This window comes from Phocoena sinus, chromosome 19 (genome assembly GCF_008692025.1).
Source record: "Phocoena sinus isolate mPhoSin1 chromosome 19, mPhoSin1.pri, whole genome shotgun sequence".
Lineage (NCBI taxonomy): Eukaryota > Metazoa > Chordata > Mammalia > Artiodactyla > Phocoenidae > Phocoena > Phocoena sinus.
In genome coordinates, this window is record NC_045781.1 from 17666363 (window position 1) to 17682876 (window position 16514).

General features: G+C 45.9%; 3 protein-coding genes across 9 annotated transcripts in view; 2 read left to right on the plus strand and 1 right to left on the minus strand.

Annotated features, from left to right (window-relative positions):
• Window positions 1-4975, plus strand: part of RHPN2 (rhophilin Rho GTPase binding protein 2) — a 59389-nt gene extending 54414 nt beyond the window's left edge. Inside the window, exon 15 of the mRNA XM_032614292.1 lies at window positions 3619-4975. Coding sequence (XP_032470183.1) covers window positions 3619-3885 — 267 coding nt within the window. The 3' untranslated portion in view covers window positions 3886-4975. The remainder of the gene's footprint in view (window positions 1-3618) is intronic.
• Window positions 4976-5281: 306 nt separating this feature from the next.
• Window positions 5282-8267, minus strand: FAAP24 (FA core complex associated protein 24). 4 transcript variants are annotated; one of them, XM_032614293.1, is made up of 5 exons: window positions 8025-8264; window positions 7714-7832; window positions 7453-7592; window positions 7127-7279; window positions 5282-6170 (listed from the first exon to the last, which is right to left on the minus strand). In XM_032614293.1, exons 1-5 carry the CDS (start codon window positions 8168-8170, stop codon window positions 5922-5924), a joined length of 807 nt encoding a protein of 268 aa, XP_032470184.1. In that variant the 5' UTR covers window positions 8171-8264; the 3' UTR covers window positions 5282-5921. The 4 variants fall into 4 exon arrangements, with proteins under 4 accessions (XP_032470184.1, XP_032470186.1, XP_032470185.1 ...); XM_032614295.1 differs by having other exon boundaries at window positions 8119-8209; XM_032614294.1 differs by having other exon boundaries at window positions 8021-8194.
• Window positions 8268-8417: 150 nt separating this feature from the next.
• Window positions 8418-16514, plus strand: part of CEP89 (centrosomal protein 89) — an 81001-nt gene continuing 72904 nt past the window's right edge. For all 4 annotated transcript variants that reach the window (XM_032613756.1, XM_032613757.1, XM_032613758.1 and 1 more), the window contains exons 1-2: window positions 8418-8551; window positions 11635-11741. In XM_032613756.1, the coding sequence (XP_032469647.1) occupies window positions 8513-8551; window positions 11635-11741 (146 nt within the window). In that variant the 5' untranslated portion in view covers window positions 8418-8512. The remainder of the gene's footprint in view (window positions 8552-11634; window positions 11742-16514) is intronic.

Sequence of the window (16514 nt, forward strand, 5' to 3'; positions counted from 1 at the left end):
ATGCTCTCCTCACGTCGTCCGGGACAGTGTTAGCTGTTTCCTGGGAGATCTTGGGAAGCGTCTGAGCCTGTGCAAGTCCATGTGCACAGTTACATCCCTTTGTTTCCCCAAGTCGGAGGAATTGTGGCATACGCACTCTTCTGTGCTTGCTGCATTCAATTATGTACCTTGGACGCTTCCCTCTAGAACAGTATGTGTTTATTCATTCAACAAATATCGATTGGGCATCAACTGTGTGCCAGGCCCTTCTCAGGTGTTGGAGCTACAGCTGGAATTAGACAGATAAGGTCCCTGCCCCCACAAAGCTGGCACTAAATAGGCAATAAGTGGTTGTGATTTTGGGTACGTGCTGTAAAGGAAATAAAATGTGTAATGTGCTAGAATGACTGGAGCTGGGAGGGGCTCCTGAGCAGGGCTTGCCCTGAGGCTTGAGTCACAGGAGGAACCAGCCATGTGAAGAGGTACAAGAGCACGTGGGCAGGGGCACCAACAGGTGCAGAGACCAGACCCTGTGGCAGGAATGAGCTTCACCTGCTAGAGGAACTAAAAGAAGGCCTTTCAGCCCGAGCATCTTGACAAGGGCCAGAGTGGAGGGAAATGCGGTGGGAGGGAGGCAGGGCTTCATCGGCAGTGGAGGGAGTTTGAAACCTTTTGAGACGGGGAGTGACGTGGGATGATGTTTATTTTAGAAGGCCATCTTGCTGTCTGGAGGCCAGCCGGGTGGCCGCAGAGCAAGCTGGCTGTGGCAGTCACCCAGGCCAATGACGTTAGCACCGTCCCACTAGGGGGTGACAATGGAGGTGTAGAGAGGTGGGGTGCACCTGAGATGTAATTTGGATATGGAGCTGATGGATTTGTAGATGACTTATATAAAAAAGATGCGGGAGGGCTTCCCTGATGGTGCAGTGGTTGAGAGTCTGCCTGCCGATGCAGGGGACACGGGTTCATGCCCCGGTCCGGGAGGATCCCACATGCTGCAGAGCGGCTGGGTTCGTGAGCCATGGCCGCTGAGCCTGTGCATCCGAAGCCTGTGCTCCGCAACGGGAGAGGCCACAACAGTGAGAGGCCCGCGTAACGCAAAAAAAAAAAAAAAAAGGATCGGGAAAGAGAGAGGACTGCACAGCTTTTGGCTTGAACTACTGCATCATTTTTCTTAATGACGGGAGACGGGGCAAGGGTGAGGGAGGCCGAGGAGAGAGAAAAACAAGTGTTGTGTGTGGTTCGCGTGCCATTAGGCATCTGGATGTAAAGGTAAAGTAGGCAGCTGGATGTTCAGATCTTCAGTTCAAGGCAAATGTCAGCCTAGAACTAAATATTTGAGGATTATCAGCACAGAGATGATATTTAAAGCTGTAAGATACTAAACGAAAGTACCCTCAAGGGGTTGAGGGTGGAGGACTCAACCCCGAGAGACACCACAGGCGTCTGGAGGTCAGTTAGAAGTAGGTGCGAAGGGGAGTGCAGACAGGTGGGATAAAGTGGGGCTTCGGAAACCAAGAGAAGAAAATCCTGCCCGGAAAGAGCGGTGGTTTGTGCTGAACACAGTTAAGACGTGGAGAATGAGGGAAGCAGAGCCATGTCTATTATATTTGGCAGCAGGACAAAAGGACATTTTTCATGGGGAAATGGCAACAGAACTCAGACTTAGAGAGGGTTGGAGAGTGAATGATTGTGTGATTCCATTGGTAAGAAATAGGCAAACCCATAGAAACAGAATGTAGGTTAGTGGTTGGTTGCCAGGGGCTGGGGCGTCGGGGAATGGGGAGTGTAACTGCTGATGGGACAGGGTTTCTTTTTTTTTCCTTCTTTTTTGGCTGCACCGCACAGCTTGCAGGCTCTTAGTTCCCTGACCAGGTATGGAACCCACGCCCCCTGCAGTGGAAGCACGGAGTTCTAACCGCCAGACTGCCAGGGAAGTCCCCAGGGTTTCTTTTGGAGGGGGTGGGAATGTTCTGAAATTCGGTAATGTTAGTGGTTGCACAACCCTGTGACTATACTAAAACCCACTGGATTGTATTAAAATGGTGAATTTTATGGTATGTGAATTATAACTCAATTAGAAAAAAGAAGATAAAGGAGTCAAGGGACTCAGAGCATCTTGGGAGAAGGGATCATGAAAAATGGCACTTTGAGAGGTGGAATCCGTAGAATTGTTAGACTAGTGATCAAGGTCTCAACCAGAAACAAAAGAAGTTTGTCCAAGAGGATATATAAAAGTGCTGGGCTCTGGCCTGAGGGCCGGAGTCTGTTAGGCACAGCCGGAGGACCTGCAGCTTTAGAGAGCAGCCCTGCCCCTGAAGAGACTGAAAGGCTTATCTGTTAGTCCTGTCACATTTCTGATTGAACCAGGCCAATGAAGAATCTGACGTAGGGGTGAAAGCAAGGGTTCTGTATTCAGACTGCCTGCCTTTGAATCCTGGCTTTCACCAGTTCCATGACCTTGGGCGTCAGAGACTTGCTCTGAGCCTCGGGAAAATGGAGACTACCACCATTCTGACTACCACTGATGTCGTGGAAAGAACCCCAGGCTTGGAATCAAAGACCTGGAATCAGGCCCTGCCTGCTGTTAATAAGCTGTTTGACCTTCAGCAGGCTTCATGGTCCTCATCTGTATAATCTAAGATTTAGACGAGTGCAGTAATTTCCAGCTGTGCTCCATAAGGCCCTGAGAGTGTCAGAGAGGTGCCCCAGGAAGATTTGGGGACTGGGTAGTGGGGAGCATGCTGGATGAGGACAGGAAACAAGTGAATGAGAGAAAGGGAAGACTTGTGAAAGGGAGCAGAGATATTGCGGTGGTAGCTGGGAGGGGACGTAGGGGTAAAGGAGAGTTTTTCAAAGGTGTGTGTGTTGATAGCACAGTCAGCTTGTGTGCAGATGGGAAAGGTTTAGGAGACAGGAGAGCAGAAAGGAGGGGATACCTGGAGGAGAGAGGGAGTGAGAGGGTCCAGGCACATGGGAGGGCATATCTTTAAACTGGTGAAATAAACAGAACTTAATGGTTAAAATGGTAAATTTGACGTTATGTTTATTTCACGTTTAAAAAATTGGAAAAATTTAATATCCTCATCACATGGACCCTGTACTGTCTTTAAAGGGAATGAAGTTGATCTGTATCTGTTGGTGTGCACTGAAATCCAGGATACATTAAGTGAAGAAAGCAGGGTACGGACAAGTGTGTGTAGTGCATTCCTAAGGAAAGACAAATGGTGATTTATACTTACACACATAGCAATACCTGTATACGAATGTTATCTCTAAAAGTGTAACAGATGGTGGTTACCTCAGGGGAAGAGCCTGAAAGCCCAGGTAGGAGGGACACCTGCTGTTCACCTCATGCATTTTCATATCATTGACCATGAGTATATATTACTTTTTCAAATGTAATAACCTTAAAAGGTAGTGGTCTCTAGCCTAAGTTACTACTACTGAGTATATTCCTTAAGAATTGTCCTTGTTAAGAACCTAATTCTATATAAGCATTTGTCACTGAGTTTCAGAATTATGTCAACGTAATTTTAAAGAGGATGCTATGAGTGCAGAATCTGAGCCTCAAACTTCGCAATCGTTTCTCTGACATCTTGACTTCTAACGCCTTTCTCTCTCCTTTTCTGTGTGCAGCATAGTAAATGTGCCACATACTCTGTGGGAATGCAGAAAACTTACTCCATGATCTGCTTAGCCACAGATGATGATGATAAAACTGATAAAACCAAGAAAATCTCGAAAAAGCTGTCCTTTTTGAGTTGGAACACCAACAAGAACAGACAGAAGTCGGCGAGCACCTTGTGCCTCCCATCGGTTGGGGTCAGGGTTGTGGGGCCTCCGGTCAAGAAGAAGCTCCCCTCTCCGTTCAGCCTTCTCACCTCCGACAGTTCTTTGTACTAACGTGAGGAAACAAAAGCGTTTCCCGTGCTGACTGGGCCTTCATATTTGTGCCATAGCGGAAAATTTCTAAATATTCTCAAATCCCATTTTCTCACAGCGTAAACCTACAATTGATATGTTTTTATGAATGACAGTAACAAGAAACCTCTAGAAATTTGTGGAAAACAAACTTATTAGGGGAGTCTCACCATACTGCTGCAAGTTATTTATTATATAAAGTATTGTAAATAGAATAATGTGGACATATGGCTGTTTTTAACGACTATAATTAAGACTCTTAGCTACTTACTATCACAGTTAAATTAGGATTTCCTATACTGGTCCTATTTGTAGGTTTCCAGACTTGGGTGATAGATGGATAGTTCCTTAACTCAGAATTCAGATGACCCCAAATTAAGGCAGGGCAAGGGACAATAATGATAGACTTAAATTAGTGTTACTAAAAACTGTCCCAAAGAGTTCCTTCCTAAGGGGAATTCATTAACCTAAAACAACAAGATTTTACTATTACTTCTAAATAATATGAATGCTGTTTCCAGATAAAGTCTAGTGCCAAATTTGTCATGACTTATAAACAACCATTTAGGAGCAACTTTTCTTCTATTTTATGTCATTTAAAAGTCGCTAACACAGTGGCAGTGTTAGATGAAGATGCTGTCTACAAGGTAGATAATATACTGTTTGATACTCAAAACATTTTTCATTTTGTTTAAAGTAGAAAGTACATAGTTGTATATTTTAAGAGTCTTTAAGAAGGGTTAAAAACATTGTATAAGGTCAGGATGTAAATGATTCAAGTTTAGAGCTCTATTTGACTTTTTAAAATGACATTCTTATCAACTGATTTCTCTTGCTATATATACGTTGGATGACACTGTGACTCTAATAAGATTCACTGTTGGCATAGTACAAGTTATATAGCTTTTAAAAATATATCATTGACATGTAATTTTGAGAATTAACAAACTTAAATATTTTCTAGTGTGTAATATCAAAAGGGAAGCAACCATATTTGGGAAAGTGTATCCATTGCTCTTAGGGCTATTTTTGTATAAATATTTACATAAATGCATTCATTTGCCTGAGTTAATGGTTTCCACTTTGATTTCACTTTAATTCCCTCCTCTTTCAAATCATTTTTACCCTAATGCACAAAATGTTTTTATTGTATTTGATTTTTAAAAATTACTAACATTTCACAAAACAGGACTTAGCTCTCAAGTTATCTTAGTATCCCTGAAAACATATAGCCTCTTTAACTGTATTTATTTTTTGAATGAGCAGTTGTACATTTTGATCCCCAGGCTCTCCTCTCTGGATGCAGCTGCACCTGCCATTTTCCCTTTTCTCTTCCCATTGTTGGGCGATACATTTACAAACACATTCTTTCCCTCCCTCGTACACATTGGCTTTTTATTTTAAAATGGGAACTCTGGACTCCAGGCTTTCTGTGTTCAGAAGTCATGCTCAGTGATTACAAACAAACTGTGCAGCTACCCAGAAGGGAGGGATGGAGGGAGAAAGGAAGGAAGGAAGATAAAAGGCAGGACAATTGTTTGTTTACACTGGCAGCCACCCTCAAAGCACAGGTGTATTAAGACCAGACCTGAAGAACAGTGGCTCTGCCAGAAGGAACAAGGGGCTTATGGTACACAGTGCTTCATTCATTGTAGGTTTGTTTCCTTTAGACGGTCACATCCACCACCTTCCATGATAGATACAGGTGAAGGTCACACATTAAAATCTGCCCAAGCTGGCTTTTTGCTGAATCTTGAGAGTCCCTGTTTAAACCGACTCCCTTAGGAAGGTGTCCACCAGCCCTCTTCATGCTAGCAGGGTGCGGACAGTGCCATCTGGGGCACACGACCTGAAGTAGATACCTGAGCCCAGAAAGCAGGCCAGGACAACTGGCAGGTGCCATTCAGGCCTCACTTCATCCTTCCCTAGTTTCTGTGAGAGGAAATATTGTTTCTTAATGTGAAAGAAAACAAGATCCTGTGGTTCGTCCTGTAAAGGAGATGCCATGGGAAGAGCCATCACCTGGACCGGGTGAAGAACGCATGAATGTGCTGGGCCACTGACTGTCCAACCACCGGCTCCAGTTCTTGGATGGAAGCATTACTTAGTTGCTGGATACTTGGAAACCTCTGGAGCAGGAGAGGAGCTTTAACTTTCCCGACTCCTGGGATCTGTTGCACAGTTCGAAGGAGGGCTGGCTCGGAGATCAGAGCCCGTTTCTTCCTGAGTAAAGGGTTCTTACTGGGCTCTTTGGTTTGCTCTTCAACCTGAACCGGGATGAAAGGAAAAGCACATGAGTGCCCTCTAGAAGACTGGAGGTTTCTTAAAATTCTGTTCTGTGGAAATTTAGTTTTTCCATTTGGTTCAGCTTGATTCACCACTGCAAATATTCTCATATATACCATGAATATAATTTTTCAGGCATCAGTAAAATTATTAAAAGATGAACTATATGGGGGCTTCCCTGGTGGCGCAGTGGTTGGGAGTCCACCTGCCGATGCAGGGGACAAGGGTTCGTGCCCCGGTCCGGGAAGATCCCACATGCCGTGGAGCGGATGGGCCCGTGAGCCATGGCCGCTGAGCCTGCGCGTCCGGAGCCTGTGCTCCGCAACGCGAGAGGCTACAGCAGTGAGAGGCCCACGTACCGCAAAAAAAAAAAAAAAAAAAGATGAACTATATGGAAAACCACTAGGTTAAAAAAAACCAACACATGAACTTGCAGACAGAAGTGCAGACAAAAGATACATGGCGGGACTTCCCTGGCAGTCCAGTATTTAAGACTCTGCCCTTCCAATGTAGGGGGTGCAGGTTCGATCCCTGGTCGGGGAACAAAGATCCCACATGCCGCGTGGCCCGGCCGAAAAAAAAAAAGAAAAAGATACGTGTCGATGAGGCGAAGAAGCTGTTGCCAATGTCACCAGCCTAAGTGCAGAATAGTGCATGATGGAGTCCTCACAGCCTGGGAGGCTAAAATCAGGTCTCCAACTTGTTTGCTTTGTTACATGCTTGCCTAGAATGGGGGGCAAGCTCAGCTAGCTGAAGAGGCAGCTTCTGAACTTAAATTCCGCAAAAAGGTTTTAGAAACCAAACCAGTCACTGATAGAGTGACCTGATGGATTGTACCTATAATAAGGGCAGCTGTGTGTCAGAGTAACAGGTCCAGGAAGGTCAGTCAAGAGTCCTAACACAGGGCTATTGTGGAGGAGTGGGAATCAGTACTTACCAACTGGATAATGAGACAGGACGCTTCTGTCTGGCTGGCCACTGGAAGCAACACCATCCCCAGATCCAGCACAGTAAATTTCTGTACGGCTGGAAAGTACTGTTCACTCGTGTGCGTTTTTTCAACTACTACAATCCCTTGAAGTTTACTGGACTTCAATGAAAAAAAAAAGAGACAGGAAACTATTTTGTAACAAAATTCCATTCAAGACTAAGAAGCTATCCAAGGGTGCTTGGAATGGCCAATGGTTTTATATAAATTATTCCAAGGGATAGACAGGGGGATAGAAGTCAATTTTCAATTTGTTTCTTTAATTCAGTACTTACGTTTCTAACCCGAACAAGTCTCTTTCTGTAGCCATTTCCTGCCACCAAATCAGCTTCGGTGATATAAAGAATGCAGGATCTGCTAGACAAGTAAAAATCTACCGGTGTCAGGCCATCCTCAAAAACGAGTTTAATTTTTCCTTAAAATACAGAAAAGAAAATAAGTTCCGTGAGCCTTGGATGAAAACACGGCAATAGGTAGAACGTTTTTAAAAAGTGGGCTGAGGTGACAGAGGGCTTCAGTAGAGGGAGCCCACCGACCTTGCATTCCCTGTGCCAGCTGCGACCCGCGCCATTTCTCATTGGCCACAATGTGCCCAAACGGCACGTGCATGGGGCCTGTGCCATCAGGGGTGTTCCTTTCCATCGGCGGCCTGGATCTAGTGAGCGGAATACAAGACGGCACTTGAGCAGGGTCTCCGGCACACGGCCCCGCATTCCACTCCCAGCCCCGGCCTCTTTGGCAGGGGCCCGTCTGCAGAGTGTTCTTTAAGAGGCTTGATTATTAGCCAAAGTCTAAAAACCAGGAAATTCCTGTCCTAGAAGCCCCGTCCCTCATCTGCGTCACCTGCCTGGCCCCTGACACTCCCGCGCCGTGGCTCCTCCATCCAGTCCAGGGCGGGGGCCGAGCCCGCCAGGGCCGTTTTGGGTCTCCCGCGACATTACCTGCGGCGCCCCACTTCCGGGTTCTCTCCTGCGCGCTCTCCAAGACCTTCATCCTGCCCGCCCTCTACCTCCTCTGGCGCCGGATAGCCTATGGACTCAGAGATCGACACGTGACTGGCCAATAAGAGAATGAACAGCGCACACGATTTCAGCCCTGGAGAGGATTTGAGAGGTACCCGCTGGTTGCCATGAGCGACGAGTGTGCAGTAACCTTCGCTCTGATTGGTCTTGGGAAAAGCAGAGCCAATGGCAGACGTGGTTGTTGCGAAGTCCGTTGCGTACAAAAGGCGTCTGGGGCTAGGCCCGCTGCAGGCGGCCCACTTTAGGGAGTGGTACTCGGCTCTGAGTTCTGCTTGTCAGTCCAGTGTCGGTCTGGCCAACCCCTGCAGCAAGAATGCTCCTGGGGGTCCGGAGAGGCGGCAAGAGGCAGTTTGTAAGTATATCTGCGCCCGGCTTGCGCTCTGGCCCGTGGGGCCGGGAGTTAAGTGGGAAGGGGTTGGGATTTGGGATGGAGGCAAGGTAGCGGCACAAGAGGAATTGGTTTTTCTTTCGAGAAGCCCTGAATTTTCGTGTTTGGAACACGGATCCTCTATCCCAGTGTCGGCCTCAGTCGATAGGATTCGCCCTGTCTCACCTGTAACTTTCGCTCCGGTGTCGGGAGTTCACTCCTGCCGGCACAAACTTGCTCCACTACTGAATATTCCTCTGTGGGAAGTCATTCTTGATTCTTTCCTCCGCCACGCACCATGTACACCCCACCAGCAAGTTCCATAGATTCCACCCACCAAATGCATCTGGCAGCCGTCCCCGCTCCCACCCCGCCCTCCATCGTCTACCTGCACTGCTGCAGCAACTCCTCCCTATTTCTCGGTCTCCGTTCCTGCCCTTCCCCTAGGTCCGTTCTCCACAAAGCAGCCAAAGGGATTCTTTTAAAATGCAATTCTGATCGTGCCCACTGCCCACAAGTCACACACACAGACGCTCCAGCTATTCCCACCTTTAGGTTTATTCAGGCCTTTGTCTTTGCTCTTTCTTCTGCCTGGAATGCTTCCCTGCAGACCTTACCGTGGCCACTCTGGCACTGCGGGCGCACACGTCCAGGCTCATTCTCTGACCCCTCCTCCTATGATACTTCTTTGTAACCACTGCCCCCCACCGCAATGGCGTTGCTCCTGTCTCCCTTTTCCATACTTCCCTGGTGAAACCCCAGACGTACTTACATCCAGTTCTCCATAAACTTAATACTTTAAATACAGAGAAAGCATTTTGATAAGGGTACTCCTGAACTCCGTTTCAGATTGGGATCAGAAAGCATGTCTGACTTGGCTTCCTGTTCTCAGCCCTATGACCTGCTGAAGTCATTTTAGACAGGTGGATGTTGAGAAGCAAGGAAGGCATAGTTGAAGCATATTTTTCCAGTGCAATTTTGCTAACTCAGCATCTTTATTGAGGTTTTTGTTGTATTACTGAGTTCCTACTGTGCGTGTGCCAGATATTCACAATTGATTGACAGCCTATGGCCCCAAAGGCTAAAGGGTAGACAAACCTATAAGTCATTCAACACAAAATGGTGAGGGAAAAAGTGCCGAAGAGGCATATACCGGAAGGGGCAGTAAAGTCAGCCGAGAGAGTTGACCTGGGCCTTGGGAGGAGTAAGGAAATAGAATTCCAGGTGGAGAAAACAGCATGTACAAAAGTCTGACAAAGAGTCATTTGCTACGTGGGAACAGGAAGGCAATTCTGAGTGCTACAGCATGTGTAGGGATGAGGAGGGCCTGCCAGAAAAGAATCTGGGGCCATTGATAGGAACCAACTGATAGCAGCCTTAGCAGCCTTCTGTGCCAGGAGAGGACATTTCTCTGTCAACCCGAGAGTTTTCATGCTGGGTTGAGGTAGGATCATCCTGTGTTTTATTAGAGACTAGAGGCAGGAGAACCATAGTTAGGAAATGATTATCGTGGTACAGGGAAGAAATGTTCAGCATACTATGGGAGATTCACTCTATCAAAAAATAAATAAATAAATAAACAAAACTCATGAGGCCTTTTTGAAGGACCTTCTGGATGCCAGCCCCTGGGGATTCAAAGGTGAAGAAAAACCTTTCTTGTCCTTGAGCATCTGCCAGGCAGTGGGGGATGGGGGAGGCGGCAGACAAGTGTATATCCTGGAGAATGGTGGGATACAGCAGTGGCTGCTCTGGAATACCTGCTCTTGGGGTTGGCCATGAACGTGGGACTGGGGGTGGGGGGTGGGAGCGCTGCAGAAGACATTTGGAAGGCCTGCTCGTCCCTCACTCCTGAAGTATGCCCAGACCCCGGGCTCTTCCTCTTGGTCGCACCTTCCTTTCCGCCCCCGTACCTTGTGCCCACCCCAGCCCGATTAGTCTTCCCCCGGGGCCACTTTCAGTGGGTGCTTCTCACTAGGTCACAAGATCTCCTTAGTCTGGTATCAAAACTCTTAAATGGAAACAGTCCCCACTCTGACTCCAGCTCATTTTTCTAGCCTCTCCAACTCAGATGCCTCTGTGTTCCAGCGAACTGGAGTGCTTATTTCTAGAACACTGCCACTAACGTCTTGCTTCATTCCTTTGTTTCTGTTGCTCCCTCCTCCTGGAATGCCTTTCTATCGCATTTCCCAAATGTGAGAGCAGTGGCCATCTTTGAAGACCCAGTCTAAATGCTCTGAGATTTTTTCCAACAGGACATCAGCGGTCCCTTTGCTGGCCCCCAGATCTGAAGGAGCCTTTCCCTCCCTGGGTCACCTCAGCACTTTGTCTTTACCTCTCCCTTGGCACTTTCCATGATTCTGTGTTGTATTATAAATATCTGGGTGTTTCTCCTCTGTACTGTCCCTCCTTAAAGATGAGGACAAGATTTCTTCATTGTCGTGAAATGCTGTCATGGCGTTTTGCCTCTAGTAGATACAAATGAATGGCTGGTGCACAGGAAATGAAGATTGGGTTACACTCAGAAACTTCTCAGGGCCTCCCAGTTGCCTAAAGCAGGATTCTCCGACTTTCATTGTGTGTGAGAAATAGTTTTCGTTACTCTGCATCTTTGAGATAAACTACCTAAAATCCTTATTAAGCCCCTACCAGGTGTTAGACAATGTGCTAAGTGCCAGAGTTCCAGGGTTGATAAAGACAAGAAGGTTGCATGCTCTTAGGAAGCTTCCATCCAGCCGAGGGGGCGGCAAGTGAGTAAGTAGGGTCATCAGGGGCAGTGCTGTGAGACCAGTTGGGGGTGCTGGAGGGTGACTCTGCGGGATGGTCAGGGAAGCTGTTCTGAGGAAGGAAGGGCCAGAGGGTCCCCACCGAGGGCAGCTATATGGTGCTCCCTGCATGGGCACGTGTGCCTGGCCAGATGGGGCTTGAGGATGGCAGGGGGAGGAGTGGACCTCCTGGTGTGACTAGATCCCTGGGTGACCAGTGCAGGTGTTCCCTTCCAGGCCCAGGGAGGTGTGGTCGCAGTCCCCAGAGATGATCCCATTGACCTCTGCTGGGTTTCATTTGTGCAGAAACACATCATCCATGGCCTTCTCCCTGCAGCCAGCATTGCACCGAAGCCAGCTGTGCCCCGCACACCTCCTCCACGTGGCCCCAGCCTCTCTCCAGAGAGACCAAGGTGAGTCTCGGGTGAGCAGGCACTGAGGTCACCCTGAGCTCAGCCACCAAGTGCTGGGTCCCGGAACTGTTCAGATGGGTAAGAAAATCACAAGGAGGGTGATTAGAATCATGTCCTTTGCAATATGTATCACGGTTCCATAACGAAGCACTTAATATGGTTTCTCCGTGGGATAATGGTCTGTTCCTTTCAGGTCTGTGGAGTTCTCACATGTCATAATTGAATGCAATTTTTCAAAATATAAAACACTGAAGCACAAATATTTAGGTTGATAGTATGTTAAAAGGAATTTGAAATGTGCACATAATTTTCTTTTTAAACACAAGTCTGCCTTTCAGAAGAACTGCTTTGCAGGAAGGAAGGAGAAGTGAGCTCGCTTGCCAGGGCCCGAGATACCCCTATCCTTCAGTGCTCCTAACACACCAGAGAACTGACTTCTTTTATGCCTAAGACCCCTGCCTATGCCCTCCAAAATTTTAGGCACAGGAGAATTTTAGACTTTCTTTTTTTTTTTGCGGTACGCGAGCCTCTCACTGCTATGGCCTCTCCCGCTGTGGAGCACAGGCTCCGGACGCGCAGGCCCAGCAGCCCTGGCTCACGGGCCCAGCCATTCCGCGGCACGTGGGATCTTCCCGGAACCGGGCACGAACCCGTGTCCCCTGCATCGGCAGGCGGACTCTCAACCACTGCGCCACCAGGGAAGCCCTAGACTTTCTTTTTAATCCATAAAATACATGGATACATGGCTTAACTGTTAACAATGAGAAATAATTTCACTCAAGGGTGGTACCTTCTTTTAGTGTTCTTTGAATATTGTATGCCTCCTGATAATAAACACTTTGAACTATTTTTAGTGTTTGTTTTTTCCTTCGGTACAATCTTGATAACAAGAAGAGCCATTTATTAGTGTTGCCTCTGAGCCAAGGACTCTGGTGAGTGCTTAAGAAGCACTGTTTCATTTCATCCTCTCAACGATCCTGTGAGAGAGGCCCTGTTGGCATCTCTGTTTTGAGCTCAAGTGTTAGTCATTGGCGCAGGGTCTCATGGCTGGTGGGTGGTGGCATCGCTGCGATGGACTTGAAGGTCTGTCTGGCTCTTCAGTGTTTGTGTGAACAACCCTTAAGTTGTGTCATTAGAACTGAAATGTTTATGTAGCAGCAGTAGTGAGAGAGTTAGCTTCACATTCCATTATAAAGCAGAAAAACAAACAAAAGACCACGTCCTTTCGCGGCAAGCATGCTGTAGACTCGTTAGAAAATCTTTGTAGTCTCCCGTGTTTTCCAAAAATATATTTCTGGATTATAATCTTTATTAGCCCCAAATAGTCAACATGGTTTTGGCAAATTTGGCCGATTTCTAGGTTATTTTACTCTAAAAACTAACATTCAAATTAACCTCTGACATTATTTCACTTCGCGTCTAGCGTAATAGTGTAAGAATCTTCCAGCAATCACTTCTGTTTCCTCCTTCCCATTCTTTGCTACTGTCGTTATACGTTTTAATTCTATATGTTATAAACCCCACAATATGGTGTTCTTATTTTTGCTTTAGATAGTCTTTTATCTTTTTTAAAGCAGTTTTATTATATAATGGGTGTACAATAAACTGTACCTATTTAAATGAATAATTTGATGTTATGACATATGTTTATACCTGTGAGACCATCACCATAATCAAGATAATAAATGTATCTATCATCCCCTCAAGTTTCCTCATGCCCCTTTGTAATTCCTCCCTCCTTCCCCCGCCTCACTTCCCATACCTCGGCCCAGCCCACCCTCATCCCCATCCCAGGCAGCCATCGATCTGTTTCTATCACTATAAGATTAACCTCCATTTTCTAGACTTTTTTATAAACGGAATTATACAAAATACTTATGCTGGGTTCTTTCACTCAACATAATTATTTTGAGATTCATCCATATTGTTGTGAAAATCAGTAATTCATCCTTGTAATTGCTGAGTGGTATTCCAGTATGTGAATATGCCACTGTTCGTCCATTCACCTGTTGATGGATATTTGGGTGGTTTCTAGTTTCTTGGCTACTAGAAATAAAGCTGCCATGAATATTGTGCACTAATCTTTGGACCTGTGGTTTCATTTCTCTTGGGTAAATATTTAGGAGTGGAATAGGTGGGTCATATACTAGGGATATATTTAACCTATTAAGAAACTTCCAAACTATTTCCAAAGTTGTTATTCCATATATGTACCCACCAGCAGGGTATGAGTTCCATTTTCTTCACGTGCTCACCAATACTTGGTTTGATCAGGTGTGTGTGTGTGTCTGTGTCTGTGGCTTTATAACTATTTGACAATTAGCCATTAGCTCTCATTCACGTTGACTGTCTATAGGTTTTTTTGGGGTTTTATTTATTTATTTATTTTTGGCTGTGTTGGGTCTTCATTGCTGTGCACGAGCTTTCTCTAGTTGTGGCGAGTGGGGGCTACTCTTTGTTGCCGTGTGCAGGCTTCTCATTGCAGTGGCTTCTCTTGTTGTGGCGCACGGGTTCTAGGCTCACGAGCTTCAGTAGTTGTGCTGTATAGGCTCAGTAGTTGTGGCTCGCGGGCTCTAGAGCACAGGCTCAGTAGTTATGGCACACGGGCTTAGTTGCTCCGTGGCATGTGGGATCTTCCCAGACCAGGGCTCAAACCCATGTCCCCTGCCTTGGCAGGCAGATTCTTAACCACTGCACCACCAGGGAAATCCCTGTCTATAGGTTTTTGAAGGTGGTGACAGGTGCATAGATAACAACGTGCAGAGCTTGTTTGGTGAATCTTCATCTTCATTGCACTTTCTGGACAACCATACTGATAAAGTATGGGATGGTCCTTATTCCTTTGGACCAGACAGTTTTGTTGAGCCTGGAGTCCATGTGCACATCTGTGGTTCCCGTCAACTTCCTGGCAAATTTCTGGATCTCTTCAGGTGTCCAAGGGGCACCTTCCTTGAAACTTGCTGCATGGATGTGCTTGTGAATGTTGGTGGATTATTCTCTGGTCACCACCTCATTGATGGCAGACTGGCCCCTTCTTCTCTCCACCCTTGTTTGTGAGAGCCATTCTGCCAGCCCCAGGTTGAACGGATTGTCTTAGCCAGTCTTTTAAATTTTGGACATTCTAATAGGTGTGTAGTGGTATCTTTATGGTTTTATTTTGCATTTCTCTAGTAACTAATGGTGTTAAACATCTTTTTTTTTATATATAACTTTATTTATTTAGTTATTTTTGGCTGTGTTGGGTCTTCACTGCCGCTCACAGGCTCTCTCTAGTTGCGCCGAGTGGGGGCCACTCTTAGCCGCAGTGCGCGGGCCTCTCATCGCGGTGGCCTCTCCTGTTGCAGAGCACGGGCTCCAGGCGTGCAGGCTTCAGTAGTTGTGGCACGCGGGCCTAGCAGTTGTGGCTCACGGGCTCTAGAGCACAAGCTCAGCAGTTGCGGTGTGCGGGCCCAGCTGCTCCGTGGCATGTAGGTTCCTCCCAGACCAGGGCTCGAACCTGTGTCCCCTGCATTGGCAGGTGGACTCCCAACCACTGCGCCACCCGGGAAGTCCCTGAACATCTTTTCATGTGCTTATTTGCCATTGTATATCTTCTTTGGTAAAGTATATCTTCTTTGGTAAAATCTTTTGCCCACTTTAAAATATTGGGTTTTGTTCCTATTACTGTATATATACACTATTCTGGATATATATTCTGGATACAAGTTCTTGTATCACATACAAATCACATACAAATATGTGATTTGCAAATATTTTCTCCCCATCTATGGCTTATCTTTTCATTTTCTTAACAGCCTTTCAGAGAGCAGAAATTCTTAATGTTTACGAAGGTCAGCTTGTCAGCTTTTTCTTTTACAGATCATGATTTCAGTATCATATCTAAGAAATCTTTACCTAACCCAAGGTCATAAAGCATTTTATCCTATATTTTCTTCCGGAAGTTTTATAGTTTTAGCCTTTACATTTAGGTCTATGATGCATTTTGAGTTAATTTTTGTGTATGGTGTGGGAGGTATAGATTCAAGTTCACTTTTTTGCACGTGGGTATCCAGTTGTTCCAGCACCATTTGATGAAAGTTATCTATTGCCATGTAAGTAATTACACCAAAACTTAGTGGCTGTTTTTTTTCTTTGCCATGCCGTGTGGCTTGCGGGATCTTCGTTCCCTGACCAGGGATTGAACCCAGGCCCTTGGCAGTGAAAGCACGGAGTCCTAACCACTGGACTGCCAGGGAGTTCCCAAAACTTAGTGGCTTAAAACACAAAACAATAGCATTTTTAATCTCATATCTTACTATGCTCTTTAAGTTATTTTTTCCTCTCTGTATTTCATTTTGGTTATTTTCTATTGTTTCACCTTTAATTTCACTAACCTACTGTTAATCCCATCCAGTGTAATTTCCATCTCCTGAAGTTCAAGTCTTTTTAATAATATTCCATGTCTCTACTTACCTTTTGGAACATATGGAACATAATTATAATAACTGTCTTAATGTCCCTCTCTGTTACTTCTAACGTGTCAGTTCTGAATGGGTTTTGATTGATTATTCTCTTCAGTATGGGTCATGTTTTTCTGTCTCTTTGCATGCCTAGTTTATGTATGTTTGCAAACTAGACACTTTTGTGAGTTTTACCTTGTCGAGTGATGGATATTTTTGTATTCCCACAAGTCTTCTTGAATTTTTTTCTGGGATGCAGTTGAATTACTTGGAACCAGTTTGATCTTTTGGGTCTTGCTTTTATGATTTGTTAGGCAGGGTCTGGAGCAGTGTT

Coding starts and splice junctions, on each gene's coding strand:
- FAAP24 (XM_032614293.1), bottom strand. CDS start 8,170: ATGAAGGTCTTGGAGAGCGCGCAGGAGAGAACCCGGAAGTGGGGCGCC. Junction 7,833..8,024: donor GCGGGAGTGTCAGGGGCCAG/GCAGGTGACGCA, acceptor TCCGCTCACTAG/ATCCAGGCCGCCGATGGAAA. Junction 6,171..7,126: donor CCTGTCTCATTATCCAGTTG/GTAAGTACTGAT, acceptor ATCCCGGTTCAG/GTTGAAGAGCAAACCAAAGA.